Genomic DNA, 26,735 nt, shown 5'->3' with positions numbered 1-26,735 from the left:
CAGTTGAGTAGTCAGCACTTCGGTGTACATGCATGAATATCAATTATATGTTCTTTTTTTATATAAATTTCCTGTTTTTAAATTTTCAAGTATAAATTATTCGAAATACATAGGATTTTCTTATCCCAGACATAGGTAACCTTTACCGTATTTTGCACAACTTTGTGGAATTTGAGGTCCTTAATCCTCATCAACTTTATACTTGTTTCGTTTTCTAAATTTTTTTATCGGAGCGTCACTGATGAGTCTTATAAAGACAAAACCTTCGTACTGTCAATAACTATTTACATCAATTGATAAAATGTGGAGCTTGATTTTGATCATTTAACTAATAGTCATCAAAAGTACCAGGATTATAATTTTATACGCCAGACGCGCGTTTCGTCTACATAAGACTCATCAGTGACGCTCAGATCAAAATAGTTAAAAAAGCCATATAAATACAAAGTTGAAGAGCATTGAGGACCCGAAATTCCAAAAAGTTGTGCCAAATACGGCTAAGGTAATCTACTCCTGGGATAAGAAAATCCTTAGTTTTTTTTCGAAAAATTCAAATAACTAATATTGATATTGTATCTTCCTAAATGAAGCCAAAGTTGAAATAATACGGGTCAAATATGATAGAAAAAGTGGATCAACAAAGCACCAAACAATGATCATATCTAGAGGTATACATACGGTCTTCAACAATTGACCAGTGTGTATATAATATATATATAGCTCACAATCGCCTTACAGCTAGAAAGTATACATTAAACCCGAAATAGTCAAAGATTTTCCTTTTGAACCAAGTAATAAAACATTTTCTGGTGACCAATTTATCATTCAGATTCAGTACAAAAAAAATGTTGATTAACAGAAACCTGATGGGTATTTTCTTCATCTGCTAGGTAAATGGACTTGAGTGTAGTGGGAAAAATTTAGAAAGTTATTCTGGGTATGGGAACACATATTTACCAAAAACAAATATGTCAGAAGGATTCTTTTGATTGTAAATAACATTGCATTAATCTTTCAAAGAGCATCGAAATTAACGTCCCTAATTTATGAGATCCCGATTACTATCATGCTGCTTTCCACTGTCAACACCTTTGGTGTATAACTAATGCTACAAAATGGACTTGAAATTACATTAAACCATATGACAACAAAATAAGTGATCACATCTCGAGTGACACCAAAATAAGTGAGCACATCACGAGTGATACCAAAACATGTGGGCAAATCACGAGTGATACCAAAATAAGTGAGCACATCACGAGTGACACTAAAATAAATGAGCACATCAGGAGTAATACCAAAACAAGTGGGCAAATCACGAGTGATACCAAAATAAGTGAGCACATCACGAGTGACACCAAAATAAGTGAGCACATCACGAGTGACACCAAAATAAGTGAGCAAATCACGAGTGATACCAAAATAAGTGAGCACATCACGAGTGACACAAAAACAAGTGAGCACATCACGAGTGATACCAAAACAAGTGGGAAAATCACGAGTGATACCAAAATAAGTGAGCACATCACGAGTGACACCAAAATAAGTGAGCACATTACTAATGACACCAACATAATTGAGAAAATCACGAGTGATACCAAAACAAGTCAGCAAATCACGAGTGATACCAAAACAAGTGAGCACATCACGAGTGACACCAAAATAAGTGAGCATATCACCAGTGACACCAATATAATTTAGCATATCACGAGTGATACCAAAACAAGTGAGCAAATCACGAGTGATACCAAAATTAGTGAGCACATCACGAGTGACACCAAAATAAGTGAGCAAATCACGAGTGACACCAAAATAAGTGAGCAAATCACGAGTGACATCAAATAAGTGAGCACATCACGAGTGATACCAAAACAAGTGAGCACATCACGAGTGATACCAAATTAAGTGAGCATATCACGAGTGACACCAAAATAAGTGAGCACATCACGAGTGACACCAAAACAAGGGAGCAAATCACGAGTGATACCAAAATAAGTGAGCACATCACGAGTGACACAAAAACAAGTGAGCACATCACGAGTGATACCAAAACAAGTGGGAAAATCACGAGTGATACCAAAATAAGTGAGCACATCACGAGTGACACCAAAATAAGTGAGCACATTACTAATGATACCAAAATAATTTAGAAAATCACGAGTGATACCAAAACAAGTCAGCAAATCACGAGTGATACCAAAACAAGTGAGCACATCACGAGTGACACCAAAATAAGTGAGCATATCACGAGTGACACCAAAATAATTTAGCATATCACGAGTGATACCAAAATAAGTGAGCAAATCACGAGTGACACCAAAATAAGTGAGCAAATCACGAGTGACACCAAAATAAGTGAGCACATCACGAGTGATACCAAAATAAGTGAGCATATCACGAGTGATACCAAAATAAGTGAGCACATCACGAGTGACACCAAAATAAGTGAGCACATCACGAGTGACATCAAAATAAGTGAGCACATCTCGAGTGACACCAAAACAAGTCAGCAAATCACGAGTGACACCAAATTAAGTGAGCAAATCACGAGTGACACCAAATTAAGTGAGCAAATCACGAGTGACACCAAAATAAGTGAACAAATCACAAGTGATACCAAAACAAGTGAGCAAATCACGAGTGACACCAAAAGAAGTGAGCACATCACGAGTGATACCAAAACAAGTGAGCAAATCACGAATGACACCAAAATAAGTGAACAAATCACGAGTGACACCAAAATAAGTGATCAAATCACGTTTTTCCCTAAATAATATTACTTACGTACACTCGCCACCAAAACCATTGGAAGACAATTGAATAAATTAATCATTTTTTATTGTGAAAATAAAATGACCTGCACTGATTTAGTTCATTCTCGCTGAGGAATTAGCAACCTGTTGATCAGGTAAAATCAGAATGTCTTTTGAGTAAAGATTTGTTAACTAGAACTGTTGGGTTTAACGCTACTTTTTTCACATATACTTTAGCGCATAAAGCGACCACATTTATTAGTGAAGGAATCCGTTAAGTAACTAGAGATAGTTCAAATCCTGTAAATAAACGAAACACTTATAACTATCATATAGATATTCTCACCACCCCTTTTGTAAAACTCGAACCAAAGGTTGTATGGTACCCAAGCACAACAAATCATCAATAAAAATAAATGGAAACAAAAGCATTTAAGCGATCCTAACATTGAACTTGGTTCATTTTACATTGGAAACGGTCATATTTTAATATCAGGACTTTACTGATATAAAATTATAACTTATAGAATAACCAATCGAAGAATTCAAATAGAGAAAAATATTCAACAAGTACATTTCCGAGAAACACACTTATTCACGAATGCGCGTAGCGTATCGTTGTTGTTCGGTCACAAGTTGAATATTTTTTCGATATTTTAATTCTTTGATTAGTTATTCTTTTTAATGGCAAATGGCTTTTATTTTTAATTTATAGTAGAAAATGTAAGGAACTATAATTGTGTATAAGCATTCACAATTTGTTTTGATAGAAGTATTTACAAAATTCATATGTTAATATATTTGTTATATCTGGGTAATGACTTAATAATTTGTTGTTTATTCACTTTCAGTATCAGTCTTTGCAGATAAAATCTTAAAAGTAAGGCATTTCTGTATTTTAAGCAAAATTTGAACTATTATATTGTGCACACACACATTTTGTAATAACAGTTATTTATAAATGAAAATGATCCAGGTATGTCATATACGGGCCGATACATCATAGAAATATTTCTCTTTTTATAGATGTATGATACCATTGATTTCATTAAATATAACCAAGGCAATTATCAACTGCTACATCAAGTCCTGTCATATAATGTTGTCATTTTAATGGTATATTTAACATTGTCATAAAAGCGGGAGGTTTCGCTAGCCACACAACCAGGTGCAACCCACCATTTTTTCATAAAATGTCCTATACCAAGTCAGGTAAATGGCCATTGTTATATTATAGTTCGTTTCTGTGTGTGTTACATTTTAGTCTTGTGTTTCTGTATTGTCGTAGATCTCCTCTTATATTTGATGAGTTCCCTCAGTTTTAGTTTGTAACCCTGATTTGTTCATCTCTCAATTGATTTATGAACTTCAAACAGCGTTATACTACTGTTGCCTTTATTATATATATTTCAGCAACTTACAATCAACACATCTATTACTTGCATTTATTGCATATAAAAATTTTAAACACCAAAAGAAAAAACTTTTTTTTTTTTTTATTTGAGCATTTCTGATGAAATTGAATCCAGAAATCAGTGTTTCGGACAAAAATAATGTATATAATATTATTTACACTTCAAGTATCACCATAAACGTATATTGATATTTATATGTTTGCTCAAAAGCTTATATTCATACGATCCATTTGTTTGATAAATAAATTTAATAGTGTTCTTATTGCCTATGATTTATGAATTTGAATGCAATCTGTCGAACGACAAAAACCAGTTCAGTTGCATATTCCATGAAACAAGACGAGGAAGATAAATTCATTTAAGATGCAACACTATATACCAAATTACAAGTATAAAGTAAGTAGATACGACCTTTGACAACGAAAGTCACCCAACAGAAAGGCATAATCACAGAAGAAAACATGATATCATTTATTTCATCAAGTACATAAAATTGGCAAACCAAACAAGGAAAGATAAATCCTTTCAAAAAATCAACAGACGAAAGTCTAGAAACATTCAACAAAAAATCCGAGGGTTTCTACTAGTGTTGTCAAATCGTGAAGTTTTACTCGATCGAACGATTGTCCGAGTAACCGGTTAACCAGTAGTTTAAGTTGAAGTTTGAAGGTTATGTATTAGATAAAATACAAAGGTAACAAAGAAACAGGCCGGTAACAACCGTTGCCGGATTGTTTTTCTGCACGAGTAGTCAGGTCAAGGTCCGAGGCGATAGCCGAGGACCTTGACCTGACTACAAGTGCAGAAAAACTATTCGGCTGGTTGTTACCGGCCTGTTTCTTTTGTTACTTTTGTTTTTTTATCTGACTTGTACGACGTTTCAAGTAATAATACGTTAAGCAAGACTAAACATTTGAGAATCTTTGATAGCCATAAAGCAGTAAATGTAAGTTATAGTATAAACACATTTTTTTCTTCATTTCCCTTCAACCGAGATTTTTTTTCAAGAAAAATCAGGAATCTAATAATTTGATAAAAAAAAAGAACCATTTCAAGTAAAATATAAATGTTGTACACATTTAAGACTTTTTAAAACACAACTTCGTAAAAAAGTAATATCTTAAGGAATATTTTAGTGGTAAGTAAGATAATGTTTGATTTTTATGAATAAAACGGAAAGCGGGGAGGGGAGGGGGCTAATTCATTTTAAAATACACAGGCTGTGATCTTTATATTTGATGAAAAAATGCAGGATGAGCCATTAAATCCCGCCATTCCCCCTTAAAAAAATCGTAAAAATCGCGCGTTTGTTGCCAGATACATGAATTTAATATGCAGTGGTGGGGGTCCCGCGGGTTGGAACAACCCTTTTTTTGAAGATCAATGCATTTAAATGGGGACATAAAGTTGGATCCCCCCCCCTGTTTTGTTCTGGATTTAGACATGGATCCGCCACTGATATAAATTCGATAACAATATAAAGGTATCAAAAGAATGAATTTCCTACTTCATCAGTGAATGAAATATTTATGAAAAAAATGGATTTTGTCTTAATATTATATATATTCAGGAATATACTTTGATTTTTTTTTAAATTCATGCTCGTCTCTAGATCTGCAAGTGTTGATCGGGATTAAACATTTGTTACCATATGATCCAATCGCAGCTTACCGCCCAAAATTGATGACAAGTTGAATGATTTTCTTTTAGATTTGCTGCTTATTTGGACGTGTATTACATGAACACTTTTTGTTTATAGGATCAATCGTGCATTGGTGAGTTGATAGGTATTTTATCTTTTGATTTTAGATTTGATTTTTATTTACTTATTTCCTGTCTTATTTTTTATTGAAATGTTCACGTCAGGATCATCCTTTCTTTACTTTCAGCATTGTCCAAAATACTATTCATGTCCATATATTTAAGAAAACATTTATTGACCGAATATTTTGCTTCATAAAGGGGGCGGTATGTTCTTTTTTGAGTATATTACCTATTTACTTTCAACGCCATCACCCAAATGTTTTTGTTTAAATTAGCACCAGGGGCGGATCCAGTCATTTTAAAAAGGGGGGTTCCAACTATATGTCCCCATTCAAATGCATTGATCGGCCAACAAAAAAGGGGGGTTCCAACCCCCGGACCCCCCCCCCCCCTGGATCCGCCAATGAGCACTATTAACGGTATTTGGAAAATCAGGAATCATTCAAAACATTAATTTGTCATCTGCTTGACCATAATAATTTTTTTCTCATATAATTTGGGACCAACATATCTATTTTAGGAGAAAATACCCCCCACTATTGAAGTTAAATGTCTAATCCCTTAGTGTACTGATGTGAATAGTAATTAACTGGAAATGTTTGAAAAAAAAGATATTGATGTTGTTCAATAAAAAGACGGGAAATAAGTCGGTGAACCAAAAAGTTCAAATCTAATTGAAAGATAAAGTGCCCATGAACTCACTGATCATGCACGAGTGATTCTATTCATAAAAAGTGTCCGTGTAACAACTAAAAAGAGTCCGTGTATCGTCTAAAAAGAGTCCGTGTAACACCCGTTAATGTACTGTTTTTCTATAGCTCTGCGGGGGGCAAAGTCGTACAACTATATTATACTATAAATATACGTTCTTATAATACGATGAATTGAAGTTTGTCCTTTGGTATTATAAGGCTTGTCTGTGGGGTTTCCTAGCGAAGTTTGACTTTTAATAACCAAACACATCGTGCATACTATGGCGTTTGTTCAGATTGAAAAACAAACAACCTTCTTGGTCTTGACGATTTGAATATGTCTGAAAGATATGAATCTTTCACTCTTGATGTCTCAGAAAACAATGTAGAGTGTTTCAATTTGAAATGATTAAGCCATATATTCGAACTATCAAGTATACATTAATTGCATTCACGTTGATTTGTATTTCACAATTTTTTAGTTTGCATTTCGTTTAAAGAAAAGCCTTGTACGATGGAGGCTGCACATTCAGATGTAGTTCTACGCAATATTTGATAAAAAATATAAAATAATGTAAACTATGTTAACGTACAATCTTTCCCCGAGCTGATGGACAAGTTGTCTAGAGTTCTAATTTTTTTTTTTTTTTTTTATTAACAATTGCATTCAATATGATGGACATTGATCTGTCAAATTAATTACAACAATGATAATTTTTGAATAGAACAAAATCATTTAATGATTTCAATACTCATTTGAATCAAATATATCAAAATTTTAAAACAAGTCTGATTAACCGGTTAGCGTTTTTGGTATTCGATATTCAGTCCTGCCGACGGTTAACCGTTGACAACACTAGTTTCTACCTTTACAATGTAGACCTCTTTTATATAAAAGTAAGGAATGGACGAATAGTTACGAATTCATCAAGACTATCAATATTATTTATCTTAAAAGTTGCAGTTTTTGTGCTCATTTTTCTTTCGTTGTTATCAATTGGCAAGATTGTAGAATCAATTAAATTTACTGGATACTAGGACGTTTTGTTCAAAGTTTTACTCATGTACGCATTTTAAAGAGACGTGTAATAACTATTTAAATAAAAAAAAAGATATGCATTCGTGCCGCATAATCACTTGTATTCGCTTCTTTATTTTATAATAAGTAGTAATAGCAATCAGTCCTATAACAATACCTGTGATATATTCCAGATAATGACGTAGTTACGGGCCCAAATGAAACAAGTGTGTTTCTGCATTTGATATGCTATTTGCATTTGTGTGTAAATAAACAAAAATATATTTGAAATAAAACATCACCTTACACTTTGTAATGTTTTTAGTAGTAACGTTTTACATGTAAAAGGGACACTGGTCTATCAAAATAAATAGTTCAAAATAAAAAGATTACAGGCTTGGATCTGTCTACTTGGCTGGTGCTACTCTCGGGGACGACTCATCCACCAGTAGTGTCATCGACACAGTGGTTGGTGAATTCATCAAAGATACCAGGCTTATAATTTGGTAGATTAGAAGCGCGTTTAATAAGATACATATCAGAAGTGATGCTTGAATCAAAACAGTTGGAAGCTAAGGCATTGATACAAAAATGTTTGTCCAAATACGAATAAGTTAGTCTATACCCAGTGTGGAAATACCACGGCATTTTACAGTAAATTAACAGAATTAACCATAGTAATGATATTACATAATGTGTAACATGTTTTGCAACATTAGTACAATTACCGATTTTCAATATATAAAAAGCTAAATGACAAAAATAAAGAACTCCGAGGAAAATTCATAAAAGAAAGTCCCTAATCAAAACACCAATTTCAAAATATGTGATAGAGAGGCATAATAGACTGAAATACAGGTATGTTTGCTCAGCTACTAAGCATGCGAAATAAATTAAATATTATGAACCAGTAATAATAGATTTTCGCTTCAAAATTTAACATTTGCAATTCAATGGGCATATAAGAAAATTTTAATGCAATCTAACAATAAATAATTGTGTGCGATTAAAATCAATTTTGTGAAGATTTCATTTAAAAGTAATCTGATAAATTGATCGTAAGTGTGTAAACCGTGTATCCAGTCATTTTCGGACAATTAAACTTTTGTTTATGGACAGTATATATACATCATCTAATCTCGTATGATTAACCTGTAGACACTTTTTAAAACGTTTAGTTTCAGTTTCGGTTTTGCATTATGAAAGTAAAACGTGTAAATAACGAATACGATACTTTACGAGAGTTTAATCGTAATTGAAGCTTACGTCCGAGGTAAGTAATAATGAATAATTCAGTTATCTTTAATTATATGATTATAAAGGTACCAAGCTTATAATTTATTACGCCAGAATATCATATTCCTTAAAGCTAATTGGAAATGAAAAGCCAGTTTCCAGAATGAATTCAAAACAATTTGGTGAAGCTAATTAACATAATTGATTAAAAATCAGAAGTTTTTAGATATTGATTATAAGATCTATAGATAGTATTCAAACTACAATCATAACCCTTTCAATTATTTGCAAACTCTAATTGGAAGGTGTCGGTTTTAGCTAAATCTTTGACAAAATGTTATTCAGTTTGAAACAAATAAAATATCAAGATACAACAGTTATGTACATTGTTTTACTATTCTATGTCGGACTCCTCAGACGAGGAGTCCGACATAGAATAGTAAAACAATGTATGAACAGAGGTCGAAGAAAGGCGGAACATACCAAAATAATATGTGTTACTTTTTTACCTATTGTGTCCGTTTGTATTGTTCACACATCGTTGTCAAGATCATGGAATTTGATGCGACTGTCATACAAGTGAAAGGATTATCGCTTTAAAACCAGGTATAATCCACCATTTTATGAATTTGAGAATACCTGTACCAAGTCAGGAATATAACAATTGTTGTCCATTCGTTTGATATGTTTTTTTCATTTGATTTTGACATTTGATAAGGGACTTTCCGTTTTGAATTTTCCTCAGAGTTCAATATTTTTGTTATTTTACTTTTCATCATCTAGATATACCATAGGTCTTCAGAAAAACACAAAACTAAAGACGTCCTTGCACCAAGGGGATTGATATTTGTAGATATATTTTTGCCGTCTATTTTAATTGTCATAAATAATTAATTTTACTATTTTATTAAAGCAGGATCAACATTTCATTTTTAGAAACGCATGCACTTGAATCCAACATTGTATTTAAGGTGTCATATTTCAAAATGGGGACATATTCTTTAACTTATGGTGACAGCGGGGGAAAGTTAACATCATTTATAGATAGTGAAGTTAATCCGGATGCAAACTATCTTGCCAAGTGTGGAGAATGCACCAGTCAGATTGTTAACTTTATGCACGAAGTTACCCCATACAGCATTGCATCAACAATTAAGGTAACTATATTGTTAAGATTTTTCTTATTTATAAGCATTAGTTATTAACATATCTGCGAGGGGAATATAAGTCCCCGACGATATCATCAGCTCAGTAGTCAGTAGTCTAATACTGGCGTGCTTTAACACAGAAAGTTCTTAATTTGAACGTTTGTAAACGAAGAAATTATTAAGAGATTGATGTTTCAACTCCTCGAGACAATTTTGAGCTTAGATATATCACGCTATTATTTTAGGTTCAGCAAAGTCATATACTTCTTTCGATTTTTGTGTATCTTTGGCTTTTATATTTTCGGGTTTGAACGTTATTGGTTGAGGCAAATCCAGAAAACGTTTTGTTTTTAATTTTTACTTGTCATTAAGTTTGAGTTCAAAGTTACATTAAAAAGACAGAAAGATTAATGGGTAGATTACAGAAATGTTAAAGGAACAAAAAATCCCAATATTTAGTCATGCTAATTATAACACTTTTTGTACTTTTTCGGCTTTATAACTTTTTTGATATTAGTGTCACTGATGAGTCTTATGTAGACGAAACGTGCGTCTGGAATTTTGAAATATTATAATAACCCTGGCCTGTGATAACTATTTGTCTACTAGACCAGGTAAAGTAATTTACCAGAACACTGTCACATAGTGACAATCGCAATTTGTTTAGAAAATAATTAAAATGATTTATGTTACTTCTTCATGTAGCAAACATACTTTGTGAACACACACCAAAATACTCGGATAATTTCTTTACACCTGTGTTGATTGAAATGCATTTTAAATAGTGTTGTTGTTGGAATCGTGTTGGAACAGGTGTTAGAATTATAAAATCATGCCATATTAAACGTGTTCTAGTTATTTCTTTTCGATATCTTTTTAAAATTTTCTTGATTTTTCAACAAACATTAATCTTAACGTTGGTTCTGAACTCAAACTTAACTAACCAAATTAACTGGCCTGCACAAAATATCGATCTACAAATAGTCGTAGGTACTAATGACTAGTGCAAAATTCCATTTCTTATCTTCGTAGGGTGGTTCTCTGGGTAAAGGAACTGCTGTGAAAGGGAAATCCGATCTCGATATACTTTTCGTGGTAAACGACATAAAATCTATAGAGGACCTGATGAAGAAATTAAAACAAATAAAACATGAGCTCCATACCGCACTATGTTGTGGAACGTTTTCTTCTGTTAATGGTCCATTGTCAAATGAGGAAAAGGCACGACGGAGACATCTAAAGAAAAATAAACCATTTAAAGTGTCAGATGTAAGAAGGACACCATTTACAATTTCGTTTACTATGACATTACCAGATGGTACCAGTATGCCTGTTGATTTAATTATCTTACCAAATTTATCAAGCAGTGGCACGGGTAAGATAAATCAAAATAGTACAAACATTTCATAAATTACAAACCCCTAGTGCAAAATTGATCTTAAGCGGTTTATGCTGTTTCGTTTGGGTGGTTGTCGATGGCCCCCACCCCCTTTGTCTCCCCCAATGATTTATATTTGTTTGCTTTCAAACTGTTGGTATTAGGTGTAGCTGGGAACAGTTTTTTCTTCAGTTTGTTCTTTTGTGTTTTTGTGTTACATATTTGTTTTTTGTTTTTTAAGTAATTAAGATTACAACACAATGTATATTTGACATTTGTACCTATTATATCTGTTTGTTTTGTTCGCGCATTGTTGTCAATACAACTGAAAATTGATTCGACTGTCAAATAAGATAAAGTTTGTATGAACAAATTGTAACATGCATTTAGGTTTTCTTTGCTAAAAATATATATCCCTTTACTACAAGCCAATAAGTATTGTTAGTGTCTTTCATGTTAAAACTAAATTATCTAAAAAAGATCATCCCTTTATAAGCCATTATTTCTTTGACGTTTGTACACATTTATCTGTTTAGCTGGAACCTTCTCTCCAGAGGATTTGACAAATATATATCAAGAAATGAAAGCACATCCAGAGCAGAGAGATTATTATGCCAAATGTTTATCGCCGGTTCAGGTATCCTTTGTGAAAAGTCAACCAGAAAAAGTAAAGAGAGCCATTCGGGTGACAAAGGACTGGGCTAAATCAAACCAGGTTGGTGTTTTATAATGATTTACTAATTTTCAAATTTTCTTTATCGCGTTGTTGTCGAAATTTTTTTTTTTAATAAACATTAAATAACCTTTAGTGCATATCTACTGTTTTAAAAATAAAGAACATTTTTATATTTTCTGTCATACTAATTCATTTTTAAACTGTTTAAAACAGTAATAAGACTATGGAACACTTAGTTTGGACATAATACACTTGTAAACAGTTTCAATGACCGTAGTCAGTTATTTGCAGGTAGATTAAAGACGGAAAAAACATTGTTTTCATATTTGCGTTCTTATTGTATCAGTGTTGAACATTCCATATCTCCCTAATTTATATAACCTAATTAGTTTTCCATTGTTACTATAAAATACTATATTTTTATCTTTTGGTTGTAATTAGACGGAGATGTGGGGTTATCTCAATGAGATATGAATCATCTAGAAAAAAAATCCACGATACTTGATTTTTTTTATTGTGGATTTAGATAATTAATGAAGAATATTATAATTATGTTATAGATAATGCATATTTTAAGGTTTTTCTTGTCGTAGAACACACCGAGAGTTGTCAGGATTGATCAAATGAAAGACCGACCGGAGGGATAGATAAAGATTTGTAAAATTTAGTATCCTATTTTACCGACAACGCTAAAGTGGGATATTTCTTTCTAATGCGTTCAGGTTTTAATACGCCCTTCGGCTCATTTAGAATGTGAAATAAAACTCACTAAATAATTTAGATATAAACCTTTTAAAAATTATTATCCATACACAATAGAAATATTACTTAAACTGCATGAAGTAAGACACGAATGTGTTGTTACCATCCGATAACGGTGTATGACAAATACAAGACACATTGTAAGTACTTTATTGTACCACTTAGCTTATGGAAAAGGGGGAGAGGTATGTTTTTTTTCTCTATTTGTTATGTTATTTCTATCGCGGAAAAGTGGTTATTTTTTTAACAATTTTACTTGAATCGAATGAATTATGTACCCTCCGCACCCGACCCTTTCGTGAGTTACGTTAATGTTATTCAATAGAATATAAGATTATCTTATTAGTTGATCATTTGATAGAGTAAAAGGTATACATAAATTTTAAAAAGTTAAGAACTGACACGAAGACGAATATAAATACATGTAGGTCACAGTATGATTTCCTATTCAGTGTGTATCGTTCTGAACATGCATGAAATATTTGCCACTGGACGTTAAGCAAGCAACCAAAAATCAATCAACCTATTCAGTTTGAATAAGATTTTCAAAATCTTACACACGAATATGTTAAATCTGGATTTATTTTATGAAAGTCTACATTAAAAATCATCTGACATATATGATAATGTTTCTTTATTGTAGCGATAACTTAACAAAACTTCACGTTATTTGTCTCTAAAATTAAAATGCGGGACAACAATGACGGTTTCTTTTACACCTATAATCGATTGAACTTTAAAAAATAAATTTCCAAATCGGCAACAAAATACTATTAGACGAATAAAGTTTTGAAGTACTAGTAAATCATAGATTGCATGTTTATCAAGGAAAATAATGACCTCACACAGGTCATTATTTTATGCCTTGGAGCATATATCATTGAAACATGGTATCGTCCGGGTTGATTCTGAAAAAGAAGGACCTGTCGTTCTGAAAGAAAATAACTCCATATAGGTATATAACATTGAAACATGGTATCGTCCGGGTTGATTCTGAAAAAGAATGACCTGTCGTTCTGAAAGAAAATAACTCCATATAGGTATATAAATATAATAAGAATGTTTACTCATCCTGGATGTTTTGCTTAACCTGTAGAGTTATAATCAAAAAAAGAATATAAAATCTTAATTCATTTAGTCATGTCGTTTATTGAGTCCGTAAATTATGATATGATTGATGTAAACTCATTGATCTTTTGAAAAAAACATTTTCTTAAAGTGGAGTAAAAATCCATCCCAAATTCGTGTATTTATTTTGGTGTTATATTTGTTATTCTCATCGGATTTTGTCTGATGCTTAGTTCGTTTCTGTGTGTTTTATTTTAATGTTGTGTCGTTGTTCTCTTCTTATATTTAATGAGTTTCCCTCAGTGTTAGTTTGTAACCCGAATTTGATTTTTTCTATCGATTTATGAGTTTCAAACAGCAATATATATACTACTGATTCCTTTGTTTATATCTAAAATTCTGTATTCGAATCACATATACCTTGAAAATATCTAGTAATCGTATTATACAAATGGGGTTTTAGGTATGGAGTTTCATTTTTGTTTTGTTTTCAGCACAAACTGTCTTCGTATGCCATTGAACTGTTAGCTATAAAAACGTACGAGGATTTCAATAGACCACAGCCTGGTGGAATTACGGAAGAAAAAATTGTTAACGGAATATTTGAAAAACTTAAAGATAGCAAGAATATGAATGTTGAGTGGAATACAAACTACAACCTTGACGATTATGGAAGACCGTACGTATTTACAAATTATGTTTCAGATTATATAAAACTATATGTTGCTGAGGTCTGGTTACATTTGAATAACAAAGACTAAATATCCTTTAACAAATATGCAATATATTTGGTTAGTTTGGTGTTGGTCGGGTTTATTGTGTGTTTTTCAATATTTTTTCGGTGTAAGTTTTTTTTTTTTTTTTTTTGTTTAGCCCTGATGATCATAAATAGATGTTGTCAAAGTTTATCACCAAATCAGTAATAACCAGCCCAAATGTTATTTTATTGATAAATTGAGCAACACTGACCATAATATTGGTCATATGATCTCGTTGAAATATCAAGACTCTTCTCAACATATTTCTGAAATTCATCCAAAGAACTTATACTATGGTTAGATCCAAGACCGTCATGGTGATATTATTTGGCACCATCTTAACCTGTATGTACATTATATATCTCAACTCCTTCGCTATGTATATTGTTTTGGCTTGTAATGAATGTAATCTATGTTTTGCTGGTAAAAAAATTTAGAAAAAGACGAACAGACAAAAAACAGTACACTAAACACAACATAGACAACTAAAATAAACTGAGCAATGTAAACCTTCTAAAAACTAGGGGTGATCTTAGGTGCTCCGTGCATGTAACATCCGTCGTATTTCACATTTTTAAAGTACAAACTCATTTTTAAGTCAGAAAAATTGGAATATATCCGTCGTCATCTGTAAAACAGATATTTCATAACCGTGATGGTGTCCGTAAAATTTACGATGCAAAGATTTCTTTCTAAAAGTTTGAACTTTCTGTATAAAGTCAGTCTCAATGATTAGAGGGACAAGTCGGCAAAAAGAGGAGCATATTTGTTTCTCGTGGAAATGCCGATTGTTTTTAAAAACACGTCCTCCAACCTCAACAAATCAACAGATTAAAATGTATACATAAAAATAAATCAAACTCGCAATATAAAGATGAATATTGTTGTTTGCAACTACTCGCCATCTCATCAAAACTGCATGTATTTTGATATCGAAATACTCATTATTTATAACTATCTATTGAATGTGTGATTCATACCCGTGCTTGTACCTTAAACCCTTTTTTTAAAAGATCTGCCGCCAACCATATCGCAGTCACATAATTTGAATAGCCTTCTGAAAGCATTTATCTAATATTCATTTATCTAGTCACTGTTGCATTGGTCATTGATCAACATCTATGTTTTACATTGCGTCATATCGTATCGTTCATTAGAGAAGATATTTGCCATAGCACTTTATGATGTATAAACTTTTGTAACTAAATTAATTCAGGAAATGAAATATTTGTTCAATGCTCAATCCATTTATTTCCTTGTTCGTGTCATCACACAACGCAATTTGTTTTTCGAACGCACGAACTTTACAAAATGTTTATTTTCCTTTATTCTTTTACTAACAGGGATGGTCCATACATAATGGATCCAGCTAATCCTTATCACAATCTATTCCGTCCAAACACAGAGCAGTACTGGATCAATCGTAATGAATCAGAAAGAGTTGTTCTCAGTGAACCGGACATTTCAAGACTAGAAAGTGACGCAGCTGTTGCTCTAGAAAGTATGCATTAGGTCACGTACGTGATGACTGATTTCAGACGACATAGTGCTTAAAATAAACAAATCATTTACGGTTGATTTCGTATCGCCAAAAGTTTGCTTAAAACAATTAATGTAACAGTTACGCTCAATCATAACATTAAGTTAAATAAAAAAAAACATATGATGTATGCGCATGCCCAAGCTGAAATGAAGTGAAAATTTTCGCTGTGAAAATTTTGTGGAAATATATTAGATTTATATGGAATAACTTGTTTATATACAATCAAAACCAGTAAGTTTTGTATTTAGATACTGTTTAAAACCTTCAGTGGTTCAAAAGTGAACTAGTAATCAGTTATTCGGTGACACAAACACTTTACTTGTACGAACAATGAAAAACATAAATATGGCGGGAGTAGATATTTCAAATAGCACAATAAGAAATCAAGTAGACCAACGTAAACGCAAACCCTCGCAAAATTTAGATGGGCCCGAAAATGAAACTGAGATGAAAAACAACAACAAAAGGGTTAAAAATGACGATCCTAATAACTCAGAGTCAGCAGTTTTATATGCAATTAATACTTTGACAGAGAAAGTGAATTCAGTTTTCGATTCTCTAAGTAGTCGTATGGATAATCTGGAGAAGAAATTTGAGGACGGATTATCGGAAAAGATAGCTGATGCTGTACGCAAGGTCGTGCATGAAGAATTTGGTAAAGAAATCTCCAACTTCAAAAAGCAAATAAATCAGGACATAGGCAATATAAAATCTGATTTAGATAAACTCACGAAATCTTACGCAGAAGTTGCAAAACCATCCGCAAATAATAAGAAATGTAACATTGTTATTAAAAACCTAGCCCCGTGTACGATAGAGATAAATGATCCATCTGCCACGATGAACTCTGTTGATAAGTTATTACGAGACGGATTAAAACTAAGTTAGTCAGGCAAAAAGGTTAATACCCAAAGTCAAAAACAAGACTGGTTTAATTATTGCAACGGTAGATACATTTGAACAAAAGCAAAAACTTATGAAATCAAAATCCAGTTTGAAAAAGTCTAAGAATTTTGCAAACGTTGATATTGAAAATGATCTTACACCTGAAATGCGTAACAATGACAACAATTTACGGCAAATTCTTAAAATGGTTGGAAAAGAACGGAATTTCAAAGTTTTTGGTGGTAGAATCCTCCCGAATAAAGCAAGTTAGGAAAACGTCAGGCTTGGTGTGTGGAACGTAAATGGTTGGTCTAAATATAAAAATTCTGATAATTCTAGGATTAGAGAAAGTGTTTTGAATTACCTTGATTTGGATATAATTGGTGTTTGTGAAACCTTCTTAAAAAACGATGATTATATTGAAATTAGTGGTTATCAATGGTATGGCCATAATAGAAAGTTTAAAAATGCAAAAACGAAGAGAGGATCTGGTGGTGTGGGTGTGTTGATAAAAGTTGAAGTTTTGAATAATTTCAGTGTTTCAATTCTTGATAGTTCAGTGGAAGATATTTTGTGGATTAAATTATCACATAAATATGATGATTCAAACAATATATGTTTCTGTGTTTGCTATTTACCACCGGAAGGGTCAAGTCGTTTGAATGATGGTGAAAAATTCTATAATGATCTGCTACAACAAGTTTATTGCTACCAAAATGAAGGCTTTGTGTATATTGGTGGAGATGTTAATTCTAGATGCGTGAGCGAGCAGGATTACATACAAGGTGTGGATGATATTAATGACAGAGAAATAATTGACGTTTCCAGTAACAAGTACGGTGATCTTCTAATTGACTTTTTGACCAGTTGTAACTTGTGTATGCTAAATGGTCGTGCTGATGGAAATAACGACTTCACTTGTGTATCAAAGCGTGGACGGTCAGTTGTTGACTATGTCTTTGCACCTCATGAACAGTTAGACATGTGTACAAGCTGTGACGTGTATTTAATGTCTAATCTTATAGTCGATACTGGTTTGAACTTTGAAAAGTCCATACCGGACCATGGACCAATAGTTTGGGCTGTAAACGTAAAGAAAGACATTGCATGCGATACGAGTAATATTGGACAAGCACCAAATACAGATAGACCCAGGTAAAATTTGAAACGCTTCCCATTGATCTTTCTAAATAACAATAAACACATTCAAGATACTATTGACAAAATTGAAAACGAACTAGTCACTAATAAAGACATTAATAGTGCATATACAGAGTTTGTTACTTTAATAGAAAAAGAGATGAAAGACACAGTTCCCCTATTGAAGACCCCAACAGGACCAAGTTCGAATAAAAGGAAGAAATCGCTTCGAAAACCATATTGGACTGAAGAACTTACCTCATTATGGAATAAAGTGTGTATTAAAGAAAAGCAGTGGTTGAAATGCAAAAACTGCACTAATCTGAGACGTAAACTAAAACAGGAATTTTGTAATATTCGTAATCAGTTCGATAAACTAAATAGAAATACTAAACGTAAATTTCAATTAAAGGAGCAGGATAATTTGTCTAAACTGTTTCAAAGTAATAACACTCGGGACTTTTGGAAATACATTGGTAATATTGGTATTGCGAATGAACGTCGCCAAAACATTCCATTCAAAGTAAAAACAGATGAAGGCTTTAGTAGTGATGTTGATGTTGTCCTGGACAAATGGAAAACAGATTACGAAAAACTATTTAATTCTGGTGATAATGGCAACTTTGATAACAATCATTTAGACTGGGTAAAGGGAAACAATCATGTTTTCCCGACTAGGAACTGTGACACTTTGAACTGCCCTGTTACGAGACAAGATGTCATTGACGCTGTAAATAGGACTAAATTGAATAAAGCCGTCGGTTTTGACTATATTCCTGCGGAAAGTTTACGCAATAGCATATGTATAGACCTGTTATTTAAACTTATTTCGTTCTGCTTTCAAAATGGTAAAGTGCCTGATTTATGGTTAAATGGAATTATTAATCCTATTCCAAAAAATGATAGTGGTTGTAAATTCGATCCTATGTCATATAGAGGTATAACTATTTTATCCATCCCATGTAAAATTTTTGCTGACATTTTGAATAAGCGTTTGAATAAATGGCTTAGTGAAAATGAAATTTTATGTGATGAACAGAACGGTTTTCGAAAAGGTAGAAACTGTACAGATCATGTTTATGTATTAGATAATATTGTCAAAAGTAGAAAAAATGCAAAAAAGGATACATTTGTATGTTTTGTTGACGCAAAGAAAGCATTTGATACCGTTGATAGAGACTGTCTACTATTTAAATTGAGAAAAATTGGTATTAGCGGTATATTTTTAAATTGTATTACTTCTTTATACAGTAATGTCAACTGTGCAGTCAGAGTAAATAACTTTATGACATCCTTTTTTCCTGTTGCTCTTGGTGTAAAACAAGGCTGTATTTTATCGCCGACTTTATTTTCTATCTATGTAAATGATTTAGTCTCAGATATTAAAGGAGCAAATTGTGGTATTCAAATAGATGACATAATGGTCTCTATGTTATTATATGCTGATGATATTGCATTGATTGCACCAGATGCAGAGAAACTGCAAAAGCAGTTGGACATTTTAAACAAATGGTGTGAAAAGTGGAGATTAACTCTAAATAAAAACAAAACCAAAATTGTTCATTTTAGAAATAAATCTTTACTAAGAAGTAATTTTCAGTTCAAATGTGGTGAACTTTGTCTTGAATATGCAGCTTGTTATAAATATCTTGGTGTACTTTTGAATGAATTTTCAGATTATTCTATAATTGCCAAAGCATGGTATAAATCAGCTAATAGAGCTCTTGGTGTTATTAAAGCAAAATTTTGTAAAACTGGTGGTATGAATTTTGATGTATTTACTAAATTATATGACACTTTAGTCAAACCCATTTTTACATATGCTTCCGGTATATGGGGCATTAATATACATAATTGTATAAATAATTTGCAAAACAATGCTTGTAAATTTTTCTTAGGCTTAAGCAAAAGAAGCAGCAACTTAGCTGCTAGAGGTGATATGGGTTTTTTATCAGGTGATGCACTACTAAAAGTTGAAGTTTTTAAACTATGGAATCGTCTTAAATGTGACAATACCAGTAATATATGTAAAAAGGTTCATACCTGGGCGATTAGAAGAAAATCGTCATGGGATTATAGAGTTTTACAGTTAGCTCGTAAATATAGTTTGATTATAAATGTAGAAGATGAAATTAATATGTGTAATGTATGGGACTCTATACAAGCTTTTGAAAAAGAATCTTGGCACCATGAAGTATGGAATGATAAAAATAATGTCAATGGTAATAAATTAAGATTTTATAGATTGTTTAAAACTTGTATTGGTACGGAGACTTATGTAAAGGTAGTTAATAATAGATGCCACCGACGTATTTTGTCACTATTCAGAGCTGGTTCGTTACAACTTAAAGTTGAAACAGGTCGATATGCTAGACCACCAGAACCTCTACAAGACCGTTTATGTATTTCTTGTGACAGTTGCCAAATTGAAGATGAAAAACACTTTCTTTTTAATTGTTGTTTTTACTCTGATATCAGACATGAACTATATGCCAAAGCCTGTCTTTTAAATGTGGATTTTGAGTATTTATGCGATATTGAAAAACTTCGTTATCTTATGTGTAATGAGAATATGGTTCCTCTTTTAGCTAGTTCCCTTTATCATATGTTTTATCGACGAAAACATGTCATCTAGAAATTATATATGTTTTTTTTTATTATTTTTTTTTATTTACGAAATACTTTTTAAATGTAACAAAGTATTTTATGTATGTATTAGATGTTTGTTTTAATGATAGTGTCTCATAAGTCGTTTTCGGCTGGCTTCCTTTTACTTAAATGTTAGGTTCTTATGACTTTATGTGTATATATATATTGATATTGTAATGGATGGTGACACTTTAATAAAATAAATCTTATCTTATCTTATCTATCTTATCATATTATTACTATAGTAAAGTTGCAGTTATGTTTTCTTCTGTTGTTGATTCAAAGCAGATAACTTTTGAAAAATGCATAGTCGGGATGACTTGAAAATCATTCCAACAGGATTTGTATGTCGAAAACTTAGACCCAGAAATAGAAATCAGTAACTGCGAGCGTTCTTTGATTTTGTGCTCAGCATGCAGTACTGATCACGTTTGATATTTTTGGTTTTCAAAACTATAGGCAAAGAGCGTTCCTAAAGAAAAAAGAGGGACGAAAGATACCAAAGGGACAGTCAAACTCATAAATTGAAAATAAACTGACAACGCCTGGCTAAAAATGAAAGAAGACAATTAGACAAACAATAGAACACATGACACAACATAGAAAACTAAAGAATAGGCAACACGAACCCCACCAAAAACTAGGTGTGCTCATAGGTGCTCCGGAAGGGTAAGCAGATCCTGCTCAACATGTGGCACCCGTCGTGTTGCTTATGTCCAGAAAGCTATTCCAGAAGTTATTTCAGAAACATGTGTGCGCTCAACCATTATGTTACTACTGAGTCAAAACAATTATACTGATGATGATTAGTCCTCGACGTTACCTTGCACACTTGTATAACCATTGCTAGCTTCGGCATAATTTATATGATATAATTTGTTTCTAAATAGTCCACAGAATTATCTAATTATACTATACATGTAATTTATATCACGGTTCTCTTTAAAAAAAACTTTTCCATTTGTTTTAAATCTTATATGTTTATATAGAGCATTCTCCATTGTTTAAAAATAAAGATTTGATTTTTTTTGATTTTTTTGTGTTTTAACGTCACTCTTTAGCACCGAATTTAGGCTATTCCGTAGTGGCCAGTTTTTATTGGTGAAGGAAGCTGGAAACCACCGACCTTTGACAGAAAACTGATAATCTAGTCAATTAAGATTGGAGTAGAGTTCATCCTCTCTAGCGGGTTCTTAATAACAACCTCAGTGTTGACTGGCTAGTGCACGTGATTACAGTAGTAACTACTTTTTAACTACTTAGACCACACAGTCGGCCACCCAGGCCCCTTTAGAATTAAGAAAAAATAGATTCAACTTTTAAGTCGTTGATGTCTTTTATCCATATGCAACCAATGCGACCAGCTGCCATGTTGGTAGATTTTTAAAAGATATTTTTAGAATAACTCAGATAACTGCATTTGACAATAACAATAAAAAGATGACAATAGCTTACATGGTCCATTGGACTAGTTAAGGTTAAGTTTGGGATAATATTAAACAGAACATATTGAAGATACGCCACCAACACCAATATTTAACAATACATTTTAAGATGTGACAAGACAATCGCTGGCAAAGTTCCTTGCTTGGGACAGGCACATGCATATGTGGAAGAGTTCAACTAGTTTTTTTCATGTTTCAATCTTTACTCTTTTAAATCTCAATAAATGCATGGATCACAAAAGATTTTTTAAATTGGTTATGGAATGTCTTCAATACCAATGGGTCAATAAAAGCAATTAATTGAATACAAACTGACAATACCATGCAAAAAAGATATGAGTAGTGCAGTTATAATGTTTAATCTACCATTTTCTACATAAGAAAATGCCTGTACCAAGTCAGAAATATGACACTTGTTATGCATTCGTTTGATGTTTTGAGCTTTTAATTACACACTTTGCATTATGAGTTTTCCACAGAGTTGGGTATTTTTTGTTATTTTACATTGTGCTGCATTACCACTGTCCAAAGTTAGGGGTTGTGAGTTCATGTGTCTGATGAAAAATAGAATTACATACAATAATTGTAATTTGTTACTGATTCAACAGATGTTTTAGTTTAATGGTGTTTACTTTCATTTTTAACAATCAGTCTTTTAGTTACTTCACACCTTGCTTTTCAGATGCTGTTCATAGCTTACAATATAAAATTGGCCTGCTCTTCATTGAAACATTAAGTAACCTGGGGTTGTGCTAATGTTAATGCATTGGTTACTGGTGGATATTTGTCTAATTGGCAACAACACTATATCTTTTTTATTTTCATATTCACTAATGAAGAACTGCTTTTAATAAATAACGAAATCGAACCAGATGCTCCGCAAGGCGCAGCTTTATACGACCACAGAGGTCGAACCCTGAACAGTTAGGGCAAGTATGGACACAACATTTAAGCTTGATACAGCTCTGAATTTGGATTGTGATTAAATAATTGACACAGCATAGATTTCTGACACAGAATGAATGTGGTCTGAGAACTTAAACTTAAAAATTTTAAATTGGACATTTACCTATTATGGTCCAATATCCAAAATCTAAAGACATGATTAGATTCAGCATATCATAGCACCAAAAGAATTCAATTTTTGATGAAATCAAATAATGTTCAATTTTAGACCCTTTAGACCTTTATGTGGACCAATTTGATAACCGGGCCCAAATATTAAAAATCGAAATACATGGTTAGATTCAGCATATTGAAGAACCCCCATGCATTCAATTTTTGTTGAAATCAAACAAAGTTTGACCCCGATTTGGACCAACTTGAAAACTGGACTCATAATCAAAAATCTAAGTACATGTTTAGATTCAGCATATCAAAGAACAATTCAATTTTTGTTAAAATCAAACTAAATTGTTGAGATCTCATAAATATTTAAAACCCCGCCGCATTTTTGCGCCTGTCCCAAGTCAGGAGCTTCTGGCCTTTGTTAGTCTTGTATTATTTTAATTTTAGTTTCTTGTGTACAATTTGGAAATAAGTATAGCGTTCATTATCACTGATCAAGTATATATGAAAATGAGAATGGAAACGGGGAATGTGTCAGAGAGGCAACAACCCGACCATAGAAAAAACAACAGCAGAAGGTCACCAACAGGTCTTCACTGTAGCGAGAAGATATATATTTGTTTAGGGGCCAGCTGAAGGACGCTCCGGGTGTGGGAATTTCTCGATACATTGAAGACCTGTTGGTGACCTTTTGCTGTTGTTTTTTTCTATGGCCGGTTTGTTGTCTCTTTGACACATTCCCCATTTCCATTCTCAATTTTTTTTTTACAGAGTTTGTCTTTAGTGCCGTGTGGAGACAGTAGAGTGCCTCCCCGTGGTTCAGGTTTATGCTTATGTTATTATGGAGTGTGTGTCCGAGCGAGAAATTTGCTAGTTCATTACTTTACCATCAGTCGCTACCCTGATATACCCTATCTTTTTCGGGTAATTAATACGGATAGCGTTTGACATTTTTAGCCGAACAGATTTATCATTTTTACATAATTTAATTTATTGTATGCTGGTTCATATTCTGGACGCCAGTCTTTGCTCTTTTATTATATAATTCACAAAAAAATATGAAGCTTAGAAATGGAAAAATATGAAATACTAAACTCGTTCAAAGGGTATCTACACGTCTCAATCTTCAAAATCGGTTATCTAAAAATACCACCATCGCTAACATTTTAAACAATAAAAATCATGGTTACCCTTCTATCGATAAGTGTCATGCCAAAAAATGACTTACATATCACCGTCTTTCTACCAACATTACGGTAAGGTCCACGTTTAATGGTCGCACATTTTCTTTAAATTTTGAAACTGATATAACTTGAAAAAGAAACAGTATTATTTATTTACTCACATGAAACAAAGCGGGATGTGGTATTCAGTACGTAGATGAAACTGGACGATATTTACCTAAACGCACTCAAGATCATCTGTATCGTTTTAAAAGACCCAATACATTCAAAAGTATCATTTATCAAGACCCTAAGAAGCACACTCATCCTATTAAATATTTAGCAGTTCAACCTTTAGAAGTAGTAAATAAGCAGCCTGGTGAATCTCATTCAAAGTTTGTACGATCATGGAAAATAATTGAATTAAATTGGATTAAAAAATTACAGACAGTCTACCCTCTCGGTCTTAATGGTTATGTCCTGGGAATTGGTAATATATCAAGAACAGATTCCGTTAACATTTTGGATATGGTTTCTAAAACTGTTCGTAAAAACCGTTCTCACGGTCGTAGAACAAATCGCAATCAAAGAAAATTTCGGACCAATCATACCAATATTTCGGACCTAATTTCTATTTAAAAAAACAACGGCAGTCATTATCTGTTAACAAAGCTCTGTTCATTACCGGTTGATAAGTTAAATAAAATTTTGGAGGATTGCAACACAATTTCATATAGCAGTCGTAAGACTTAGTATGAAATTGTTCATAAATTATTATGGCATATTGTTATTCTAAACTATTTTCCAAAATTGATCGCCCTGGAGATCATAAAAAACATTTTATTAAAACAAAGTATGTCAATAAAGGTTTTGATTTTGTAAATATTGCCGGTATATTTAACGACCATTTTGTAAAAGAACAAATTCCTGGATATTTTGACAATACTGAGCTACCTCTTATTTGTTATATTTACAAGAAATCTACCAGGAACTTTGTGTTTAATTATAGCCAATTGTGTAAAGATGTTAATATCAGTGAAAAAACACCTACTTCATGTAATTGTAATAATTCCGAATACATTTATGGACCCATTTCCCATGTTATAACAGGAGATCTTAACATCGTTCAAGACCGAGAGTTAAAATCATTCCTCAGTAAAGGACCTACATATCGTCCCCCGTCAATTATTAATTGGAATGAGTGTCGTAATATCATCCACGACTCACTCTTAACTTCTGTTTGAAATGAATAAAACGGGAAAAGCTGACAAAAAATCATTGGACTATTTTTTTTTTAATTCAGTAATGAAGATAGTTGATATATACGTATTCAACATTTTAAAGAACATTTTACTATTAACAATAACAACAATAAACCTATTTCTCGTATCAAACATAAACTAAAAGAACTAGCCAAGGAATTTGTTTTTGTCCCGGCCAATAAAGCTGCTAATAATATTATTATTGTTTGACGTATATTTTACATTGAGGTTCTGAAAAAAGAAATCACCAATTCACCAAGATTCCGACTGACTCCATTTTCAGAAAACGACATCTGTAAGAAACAAACTTTTAGCGACCGCTTTACAAGCAGAACCAAATACAATGAAAGTCCCAACTATGTATTGGCTTCCGAAGCTACACAAAACACCTTACAGGTTTAGATTTATTTCGTCTTCAAGCCATTGTTCCACTACTAAATTGTCTATTCTTCTTCCAGTACACTTGGTACAATTAAAAACCTAATAATAAATTGTTCAAATAAGGCCTTCGAAAATAGTGGAATTAATTACTTTTGGAGTGTAAAGAACTAGTTGGAAGTACTTGATAAATTGCATGCTTATGTTGGTGACTTTGAATCTGTTCAAAGTTTTGATGTTTCTACCCTGTATACCACATTACTTCACATTCTCATTAAGAAAAAAATTACACACTTAATTGAATGGGCATTTAAAAAGTCAGAATGTGAATATATATGTTAAAACTCTTTTAGGTAATTTTTTAGTAGCAATAAACAAAAAAACTATGTCAATTGGACATGCTTTGATGCTTTGAATTGTTACTAGATAACATTTTTGTTTGCTTTTGAGATTCCGTATATCGTCAGTTTAAGGGAATTCTAATGGGGACTAACTGTGCACCATTTATTGCTTACCTGTTTTTGTATTGCTATG

At 32.5% G+C, this 26,735-nt stretch overlaps 1 protein-coding gene across 1 annotated transcript; it reads left to right on the top strand.

The window, feature by feature from the left end:
* Window positions 1-9,706: 9,706 nt before the first annotated feature.
* On the top strand, window positions 9,707-17,088 carry LOC143072163 (2'-5'-oligoadenylate synthase 1A-like). Its single transcript, XM_076246987.1, has 5 exons — window positions 9,707-10,035; window positions 11,059-11,401; window positions 11,941-12,119; window positions 14,405-14,589; window positions 16,012-17,088. The coding sequence occupies exons 1-5, from the start codon at window positions 9,865-9,867 to the stop codon at window positions 16,178-16,180; spliced, it is 1,047 nt and encodes a 348-aa protein (XP_076103102.1). The 5' UTR covers window positions 9,707-9,864; the 3' UTR covers window positions 16,181-17,088.
* Window positions 17,089-26,735: the final 9,647 nt, after the last annotated feature.

Source organism: Mytilus galloprovincialis, chromosome 1 (genome assembly GCF_965363235.1).
Source record: "Mytilus galloprovincialis chromosome 1, xbMytGall1.hap1.1, whole genome shotgun sequence".
NCBI classification, from domain to species: Eukaryota; Metazoa; Mollusca; class Bivalvia; order Mytilida; family Mytilidae; genus Mytilus; species Mytilus galloprovincialis.
This window is presented reverse-complemented; position numbering and strand designations above follow the sequence as displayed.